The 10,091-nt window shown below is 41.6% G+C and overlaps 1 protein-coding gene across 1 annotated transcript; it reads right to left on the bottom strand.

The window, feature by feature from the left end:
• Nucleotides 1-794: 794 nt before the first annotated feature.
• Magoh (mago homolog, exon junction complex subunit) lies at nucleotides 795-9,509 on the bottom strand. The gene is made up of 5 exons (XM_042675999.1): nucleotides 9,331-9,509; nucleotides 6,891-6,949; nucleotides 5,900-6,010; nucleotides 2,845-2,927; nucleotides 795-1,031 (listed from the first exon to the last, which is right to left on the bottom strand). Exons 1-5 carry the CDS (start codon nucleotides 9,416-9,418, stop codon nucleotides 932-934), a joined length of 441 nt encoding a protein of 146 aa, XP_042531933.1. The 5' UTR covers nucleotides 9,419-9,509; the 3' UTR covers nucleotides 795-931.
• Nucleotides 9,510-10,091: the final 582 nt, after the last annotated feature.

Here is a 10,091-nt window from a genome sequence, read left to right on the forward strand (position 1 = left end):
CTTGAGCCACAGCGCCACTTCCAGTTTTCTGGTGGTTAGTTGTGAAATAAGAGCCTCAAGGATGTTCCTGTCCCAGCTGGCTTTGAACCATGATCCTCAGATCTCAGCGTCCTGAGTAACTAGGATTACAGGTGTGAGCCACCAGCACCTGGCCTGATTTTATTTTAAAATGTAGGATTTTTCTATTATTCTTGTAAGTGGTAGTTTTGGGACAGAGGGTTATTTTTTGTTGTTGTTGTTGGGCTTGAACTCAGGGTAGATGCTATCCCTGAGCTTTTCCTTTCTTTTTTTTTTTTTTTTGGGGGGGGGGGGGTCTGGTCGTGGGGCCTGAACTCTGGGCCTGGGCGCTGTCCCTCAGCTCTTCAGCTCAAGGCTAGCGCTCTACCACTTGAGCCACAGCGCCACTTCCGGCTTTTTTCTTTTTGCTTATGTGGTGCTGAGGAATCAAACCCAGGGCCTCATGCATGCAAGACAAGTGTTCTACCACTGAGCCACCTTCCCAGCCCCATCCCTGAACTTTTTCATTCAAGGCTAGTACCCTACCACTGAGCCACAGCTCTACTTCTGGTTTTCTGGTGGTTAACTGGAATAAAGAGTCTCATGGACTTTCCTGCCCAGGCTGGTTTTGAACCATGGATCCTTATTCGAACCACCGTGACCCTCAGAGCTCAGCCTCCTGAATCCTAGGATTACTGACATAAGCCACCAGTGCCTGGCTTCTGGTTAGATTTATTTTTGGTAAAAATTCACAGCATGTAGGTTTTCACACATATAGGTCTTTAGAAAGCAACAAATTTAATTTCATCACGTATTTATTAAAGACAATCATTTATAGTCTATAAAAAAAATTTGCCCAATATACACAAAATTTCCTGATAATGGTAATTAGAAAGAACTACTCCCCTCCACCAGGTCCACACCAATATTCAGTCTAGATTGGTTTAATCTTGAAGTGTAACCCAATAAGACTGAAGACCAAACACTTCAGGTCCTGAACAAGATAATAAAATACTCGTAAGCCTTCTGGATCTCTAAAACATAAAGGAAAAAAAGAGTTTAGAGAGCTGTAAAACTGGAAGAAAAGAAAAAAAAAACAAAACAACCATTTATTATCTACCAAAATGTTCCCTATCAAGGTGTATAAACTGCATTAAAACTTTGATCAAACTAATGTCCATAAAGAAGGAAAAGGTCACATATTAACAGAAACTGATCATGGTAGTCACACCTGTAATCTCAGCTATTTTGGAGATGGAGACAGAATGATTAATCATGGTTCCAGGTTAATCAGGTAGAAGTTAGGGAGATCTTAGGTAAAAAGGTAAAAACAAAAGGGCTCAGAAAGCATGAAACCCTGGGCTCAACCCCCCAGTATTATCAAAATAAATAAATAAATACATAAATAAATACCTTGAGGTCAGTTAAACATTTGTAATGGGGAAATAAAAAGGAAAAAGCTAGGGGCTGGGAAGATGGCTCAGTGGTAGAGCGCTTGCGTTGCATGCCTGAGGCCCTGGGTTCGATTCCTCAGCACCACATAAGCAAAATGAAAAAAGCCGGAAGTGGCGCTGTGGCTTGAGCTGAAGAGCTGAGGGACAGCGCCCAGGCCCAGAGTTCAGGCCCCACAACCGGACCCAAAAAAAAAAATTATAAAAAATAAAAAAAGGAAAAAGCTAGTGATAAAAAAAATTAAAATCTCAATTTGTATTTTTTTGTGCTTTTTGTTAAAACACTTTTTGCCAGCACTATGGCTTTCTTGCTTACTGCTGGTGCTTTATCACTTTAACTTGATGGAGTCTAGTGAACTTTTCTGAGATCCCCTAGATCTCAGCTTCCTCTGTGTATGTGTATGTTTGTTTTTGAGACTGTCTCAAAATATAGTTCAAGTCCAAGTTGGCCCTGAATCTTCTGCTTTAGCCTCTGGCCTCCAGTCATTTATAGTTATGACAACTAAACTTCTGCTTTGACCTCCTAAGATTGCATGCATTTCCACAATGTCCAGCTCCTATATATTTTTTAATGCAGAGGAAAAAAAATATACTAACAAAACATTGTCTAATTGACAAAAAAAGCAAATCTTTCAGGTCTATTTTTCTGTATTTCCTACAATAAGCATGTATTACTTGTGAGATTCAGGGAAAAATGCCTACCAACTTTAAAGCAAACTATTGCTTACTCCAAATCCTTAAAACACAGGAGTCAAAGAGACTGCCAAGTTCTAAGGACTCTTTATGGTACAGAGATTCATGTCTCAATTTTATGATTTACCCCACTGAATTGTATACTTTAGTTGCTTGGCCAATATTTCATCTACTGTTCTGTCTGCTCCTATGTGACTCTCTTGTGTCACTGACAAGTTTTTAGTCACCATGACTGAATGAAACCTAAACATAAAAGCAGCAACTTTGAATATTCATAGCAACAATCAATGGACTTTCCCTATATGGGTAAAAATCTTATGTCTATGATGGCCCATCATAGTGAACACACCTAGACTTTTTTGTCATTATGCCCTAAACAATGTAGTTTAACAACTATTTACACAGCATATTGTATTAGGTATTCTAAATAATCTAGAGATGATTTAAAGAAAACACGGTACTGTTTTCTGAGACTTGAGTGACCACAAACTTGGTCTGAGGGGTTCTTAGAACCAATTCCCTGTGGCTACTGATGTACAACAACAATTTGGAGTCCCTTTCTGAAGAGGGGGAAAATTCTGCCCACTTCTGTTTTGCATTTGCACCACATCTTCCTATAATGGGCTGGTCCAAGTTGGCTGAGAGTTTCTTAGCAATCTGCTCTAAAACAGTCAAATCTGATATAAGGATCATATATACTTACTTGGATTGATTGACATCAATAAGAGAACCAATTTTTGATGTTGTGAAAGAAATGTGCTCATCTCCAATGACGATCTCAAGCTCCTAGAAACAGTAATAAAAAAAAAATCTACGTTGGGCAGAAATAAATCATTCATTAGGGGAGAAAGACTCATTTGTTACCCAAACTCTATTATAGATAGCCCCAAAAGCAAGGGCAGCTTACTAAAAGCATTAAATTATTGAGCACTAGAAATAAAGACAACACTGTTTAGCCCTTGAGAAGATCAGCCTCTCAGGGCTCCAAGACCTCTGAGATTTATAAAAATTTACACACAGTTTTGCATATGTGTTTTCATTGTAAGCAAGGAAGATAGATTTCTTTTAAAAATATCAAAGGATCCAACCTTTCTTGGCAACATGGGACAAAGGAAATGATTCCAGACACTGAGTTTGATCCCAACTCTGCCACTTATTAGCTGTATGATTTGGGTGGAGTCTTAATTTCTAAGTAGTTAGAGAAGCCCAACAAACCTTCAAAAAAGTCCCTGGGGTACCTGCTGGGCCATGTATTTTTCCCAGGACTTGGGAACGAAGAGGTAAGACAAACAAACCAAATGAAGATCTCTGCGCTCATAGAACTTATGTTCTAGTGATACCCCCCATCTTTCCCTCCCTCCCTTCCGTTCATTTCTTTTTCCTTCCTCCTTCTCTTTCCTTTCTTTCTAGCCAATTATGGGGCTGGAATTCAGGGCATCATGCTCAACTTGCTTGCTCATGGCTAGTGCTGTACCACTTGAGTCTCAACTCCAGCCTGGCTTACTGCTGGTTATTTTGAAGATGGAGTCTCAGACTTTTCTGCAGATCCTCTAGGTCTGTACCTCCTGACTAGCTAGGATTATAGGTGTGAGCTACCAGCCTTGGAGATTTTTTTCTTCTTTTTAAAAGAAATAGCACAGGAAAATCTTATCTCCAATTAAATACCAAAAAGCTGGAAATAGAGCTGTGGCTCAAGTGGTAAGAGTGCTAGCCTTGAGCAAAAAAAGCTCAGGGACAACACCCAGGCCCTGAGTTCAAGTTCCAAGACCGGCATGCATACGTGCATGCGTGTACATATGCACGCACGCACAAATGAAAATAATGTCAAAAAGTTTGCACTCGGGCTGGGAAGGTGGCTCAGTGGTAGAGTGCGTGCTTTGCATGCATGAGGCCCTTGGTTCGATTCCTCAGCAGAAAACACAGAAGTAGCCCTGAGGCTCAAGTGGTAGAGCACTAGTCTACAGCTGAAGATCTGAGGGACAGAGTTCAGGCCCCAAGCCCAACAACAAAAAAAAAAGTTTGCACTCATCTTTCATTCTATTCTCCTAAAAGTTGAAAGCTTCTATATGACAATATGACAACAACAAAACCCCAAACTAATATATTTTACAATTTTAATAAACATAATCACTATTGAGCTCTTACTATTCAGTGGTACTATTTTAATTAATAGATATACAGCAGTGAAAAGAATATGTTAAATTTTATATATATTTTACCATATGTATATAATATTTGTTATAATATAGAAGAGCTCAGGGATAGCACCTAGGCACAGAGTTCAAGCTCCATGACTGACAGAAGAAAAAAAAAAAGTTTTCAACCAGGTGCTGGTAGTTCATGCCTATAATCCTAGCTACTCAGGTGGCAATCTGAGAATCATGGTTTGAAGCCACAACAGGCAGAAAAGCCTCTTATCTCCAGGTGACTACCAAAAAGGCAGAAATGAAGGAGTAGGTCAAGTATTAGAACACCAGCCTTCAGTGAAAAAGCCAAGTGAGAGCTTGAGGCTCTGACTTCAAGCCCCAGTGCTAGCATAAAGGAAAAAAAAATCTTTCAGTTGAGGGTCAGTTGTAGTGAGAGGATAAGGAAAGTAAATGCGGGGCTGGGAATGTGGGTCAGTGGTAGAGTGCTTGCCTAGCATGCATGAAGCTCTGGGTTCGATTCCTCAGTACCACATACACAGAAAAGGCCAAAAGTGGTGATGTGGCTCAAGTGGTAGAGTGCTAACCTTGAGCCAAGAAGCTCAGAGATAGTGCCCCAGAACTGTCAAAAAAAGAAAAGTAAATGCAATGTTTTTAGACAATGACATAATGAACACAATAAAAACAGGTCTTATTTGTAAAAAAAATGATTGGGAGCATCTTCTTAAGACTGGATGGACAGACAAGATGGCACCAAGGGGGGGCTGGGAAGATGGCTCAGTGGTAGAGCGCTTGCCTTGCATGCCTGAGGCCCTGGGTTCGATTCCTCAGCACCACATAAGAAAAAAGAAAAAAGCCAGAAGTGGCGCTGTGGCTCAAGTGGTAGAGCGTTAGCCTTGAGCTGAAGAGCTGAGGGACAGCGCCCAGGCCCAGAGTTCAGGCCCCACGACCGGACCCAAAAAAAAAAAAAAGATGGCACCAAGGAAGTAACATTTGAATACTTCAATAATAGTCTGTACAGTGTTAAAAGAAGTATAGTTTAGGCAGAAGGCAGACCAGTGCACAGGGCCCACTAAGAACAATCAAGGTATGTCTGGGAACAGCAATGAACCAGTGAAGTCAAAATAGAAATATTTCCTGTTAATTCACCCAAATATGACAATAGCTTTTTTTCACTCAAATATGACAGTGGCAGTTTTTTAATTACCCCGGTGGTCTTGAGACTGATCACACAAGCTGTGATTTGAATACTTAGCTACTTATGATTTTTCTTCCACTAGACTGTTGAAATCATTGTGTTCTATTTACTTTGTGCTCTCCACAATGCTTTGTTCTAGCAGTTTACATGGTAAATAAGGTAGACAGCAAAACCTTTGAGAAGACAGTGGTATTTCACAAGAAGAAATTCAGGGTTAGGCCACAGCTGGCCAGCCACACCACTTGCTCCTTCTGGTCCTTATTATGGAATTAATGTTCCCTCTGACCAAAGTGCTGGCAATCTGCTTCATGCACATCGCAGAAACACACTATAAGTGAATTCAATGTCATGTGCAGAAAAGTAAACTTTACTTCTAAGACTTCTTTCCTACAAGTATAGTCAATAAACATACTCACCTGTCGGCCTACTCGGTCAGGGGGAGGCCATAAAGCATCATCCTCTTTGGTAATTTCACTGTCATCAATTATTCTCTTCAGTTCCTCCATCACACTTTTATGTACATAAGCCTGAAATTAAAATTAAAAAACAACAACAACAACAGAATTTAGGTTGTATCTAAGCAACACTCTTAGAAAGTGATAGACAATAAGAACCACTGCTCTTGAAGACCTATCTGGGGCACCTCCTTAACTGGAAAGACGTTTATGCTTGACTCCCAACATGCTGAAATAAGAGGTCAGGTTAGAAGCACTCACTGACAATACTTCAGCTCCCCAGCTACTTATTGACACATTGGTTCACCCATGTGGAGAGTCTGTAAATCATTCCTGCTATGCTTTGAAAGTTTGTTCATCCTCCAAATTTTACATTAAAACATAATCTCAATGCAACAGTGTAAGAGTTGGGCTTTTAGATTATACAAGGGTAGAAGGACTCAAGGCAATGAGCTGCCCCCATTTTGTTCTTAATGCTTTGTAAGGACACAGAATTTGCTGTTTTTGGAGGATGCAGCAACAAAAAAACATCTTGAAAGCAGATACTGGGTCCTTATCACACACTAAACCTGACAGAGGCTTGATCTTGACCTTTATTGAGAGAGACAAGGTATCACCATAGACTAGTATTACTTGAACACAATTTGTGTCTCCCCAAAAGTCAGTAGTAACTGATTTATTGTTGTAAAAGAAAATAGCAGCCAGGCACTGGTGGCTCACACCTATAATCATAGCTACTCAAGAGGCAGAGATCTGAAGATTGCAGTTCAATGCCAGAGCCCAGGCCCTGAGTTCAAACCCCATGACCGACGACAACAACAACAAAAAAAGGAGCTAACAGAACTAATGTACCTGTTTATAAATACTGGTCTACTTTTCTATTCTTTATCCTTCAATATAATCCCTAGAAAGAACAGGAAAGGCTAAACTGAAAAGAAGGGAAAGTCCATACCTCTTTTCTGATCATGACATCATTTTTGTAATTGCTGTTGTTGGCATATCTCAATTTCCCTATGAAAAACACAAAATATGTGCAATGAACAATAAGAACATATGAACAAAAGATCATTGAACTCCCAAGACTATTAGCTTTGCCCGAACTATATCCTGTTCTTCAAAATGTCTAACAGATTTACTACTTGTACCCATGGTATTCAACCACTTTAGTCTTTTCAGTCCTTCACTTTGGGCTATTAAACACCTGCCCGCTGCCATCTAACTACAGTGTAACTACAGTTCAAGAAAAACGGAGTCCCCAGGTACTGGTGGTTCACACCTGTAATCCTACCTACTCAGGAGGCTGAGAACTGAGGATGGCAGTTCGAAGCCAGCCCAGGCAGGAAAGTCAGTGAGACTCTGCTTTCCAATTAACCACCAGAAAACTAGCAGTGGCGCTGTGGCTCAAAGTGATAGAGTGCTACCTTAAGCAAAAGAGCTCATGTACAGCACCCAGGTCCTGAGTTCATCTGACATCCCCTCCCCCCACAAAAAAAGTGAGGCAACTATGGTGTGGTAAAAGAACACAAACAGGCTGTTTTCTGACTTTGACAAATTACATTTTTGCAGGTTAATGCCTTCAACTAAAAATAAGGAAAATTGATAACTTATCTCAAGAGGATATTGCGTTCAGGAGTTGTAAAAAGCTCATGAGTTGTAAAAGCATTGTGAAAACTGTAGAATGCTGCTTGAATGTTTTTTAAGCTTCTTCCCCCTATTTTCTATTATTATCTCCAAATAATTATATTAATGGCTTTCAATTTAACATATCTGTTAGTACAATGCATCTTGCTCAATGTCACTCCTGTCATTCCCCCTCACCCTTCCATCAATCTTTCACATCTCAAGTTTCCCATTTTCGTTTTCATGTACAAACTATTTACCTGTATTTTCATGTGACCATGAAACATGGATTTATTTCTGTGAGAGAAACGTTGTGTTCTTACCATTTGAGCACATTTGGCACATGTATAACCAAAGGAATAGTGTGGGTATATGGTGGGGATGGAGAACATAAAGAAAATACAACACATGATTTTTCCACGGTAGAGAAGACATGTGAAAAAAGACAATTTATTCTACATCTCTGCACCATTTCTCTTCCTTAGATCTCTTTTCAGTTCATTCTCCAGATGATGGACAAACATTGTCTGGAGATATGTAGAAACATCTAATTAAATTATTCTAATACTGAGGCTGCAAATGGCTTCTCTTTGCCTTCCTGACAAAATATAAAGTCCTTAACATGTCATACAGTTGAGCTGAGGTCCTGCCTGCTGGTCCAGTTTACTCTTGCAATATTCTCACACAGATGGAATCAATAAGCCTACTGTTTCTGCCTGAGCCATTCCATGCATCCTTTGGCCTCCAGCTTCTTTGCTGTGAATGCTGTCCAAAACAAGCTTCTTCAATCTTAAGTTTCCTAATCAACTCCTACTATGCACATACACACTGCAAATTTTCTATGCCTTTCAGGATCACTAGGAGTTTCTTGTATTTGTCTCTCATCTGGCTTTGAATCACAATCCTCAGATCTCAGCCTCCTGGGTATCTAGGATTATAGGCATGAGCCACCAGCGCCAGACTTCAGTTGCAATTTTTTATTTTTCTGCCAGTCCTGGGGCTTGAACTCTGGACCCGGGCACCATCCTTGAGCTTCTTTCACTCAAGGCTAGCACTCTACCCCTTGAGACACAGCGCCACTTTCAGCTTTTTTCTGTTTATGTGGTACTAAGGAATCGAACCCAGGGCTTCATGCATGTTAGGCAAGCACCTACCACTAAGCCACATTCGTAGCCCTCAGCTGCAATTTTCTATCATCGTGGATTCTCTTCTCTCCAATGCACCCTCCCTAAATACCATTAACCAATCAAAGCTAATTGATTCTGCCTCCACCATTTCCGAACTCCTTTACACGTCTTTCCCCTATGGCTTTAACATTGCTACTCGCTCCACAGAATGCTATTCCCGAGCTTCACAAGGCTGGCTTCTCTTAATCTACAATAGGTTCAAATATCCACTCTTCAGAAAGCTCTCTAAAGATACCTTATCTCAAAGCAGTGTATCCATTAATTATTCCAACATTTTGTTGTCCCTGAACACCCCCTGGGGGGAAGGGAAGTTAGTTTAGACAATCCCCTTTACTCTCCCTAACGGACAGAGCAGAACCTGGTACAAGGCAGGCGCTTAAACAACGTCTGTCAAAATCTCAGCAATTTGCTTTTTTTAAGTCACTTAATAAACATCCTTGTATGTGGACAATAGAAAAAGCAGACAGCTCTTCCAGAACTACGGCGCGGTTCTCAGTCTCGGCCTCTTCCAGTTCCCGCCCATTCCGGAGCCCAGGCACCCCCCAGGCCTGCTTCCAGGCCCCCGCGGGCGAAGGCCACTCTTACCGTCCGGCCGGAACTCAAACTCCAGGAACTCATGACCGAACTTGCCTTTGTGGCCTACATAGTAACGAAGATAAAAGTCACTCTCCATGGTCCACAAACAACCAGAACCGAACTTGACGATCAAACCACCCCACCGCAGCCTGCGCCTGGTACTGACGTTAGCCGCGGCGCGCGGAAGTGACGGAAGATACTGCGTCACTGGCACCATTTTTTAATTGATGGAGGCTGGAACACGCCCCTCTCCCTGGGGCGGGAACGGAGTTGCCACGCCCCCTCGCGTTGGGCCCAGAACCGCGTTGCCACGCCGTGTCCCAGAGCCCGAGGCAGGAGCCAGGCCGCATGTTGACGGCTCCAGGTCAGGGCCCGCGCCTCAGACCCGCCGTTTATGGGCGGCCTCTGGGCGTCCATTCCGGGATCTGCAGCTTGAAGACTTTGGGCCCAATACTTGGGAGATTGCCACCAGATTCAACTGCAGTTTAAGGATACAGACTTGTGTGAGTCAGACAGGCTTTTCATGTCTGTACTTAAGTTGTCTCCACAGTCAGTGGGTTGAAATGACCCAGACTCTCCAGTACACTCCCATTTATGTGTATCAAAAGTTGACTCTATTACCATAGCTAAGACATGGAACCAACCCAGATGCCCCTCAGTAGATGAATGGATCAAGAAAATGTGGTATATATACACAATGGAATTCTATGCCTCTATCAGAAAGAATGACATTGCCCCATTTGTTAGGAACTGGAAAGGCTTGGAAAAAA

Source organism: Dipodomys spectabilis, unplaced genomic scaffold (assembly GCF_019054845.1).
Source record: "Dipodomys spectabilis isolate Male_0828 unplaced genomic scaffold, ASM1905484v1 ptg000002l, whole genome shotgun sequence".
NCBI lineage: Eukaryota > Metazoa > Chordata > Mammalia > Rodentia > Heteromyidae > Dipodomys > Dipodomys spectabilis.

Bases quoted from the DNA above. Each gene is read 5' to 3' on its own strand.
- Magoh (XM_042675999.1), bottom strand. From the start codon at position 9,418: ATGGAGAGTGACTTTTATCTTCGTTACTATGTAGGCCACAAAGGCAAG. The intron at 6,011-6,890 runs GTATGGACTTTC...TTTTAATTTCAG, and splicing joins ATGTCATGATCAGAAAAGAG to GCTTATGTACATAAAAGTGT. The intron at 2,928-5,899 runs GTGAGTATGTTT...TACTGTTTCTAG, and splicing joins CTGACCGAGTAGGCCGACAG to GAGCTTGAGATCGTCATTGG.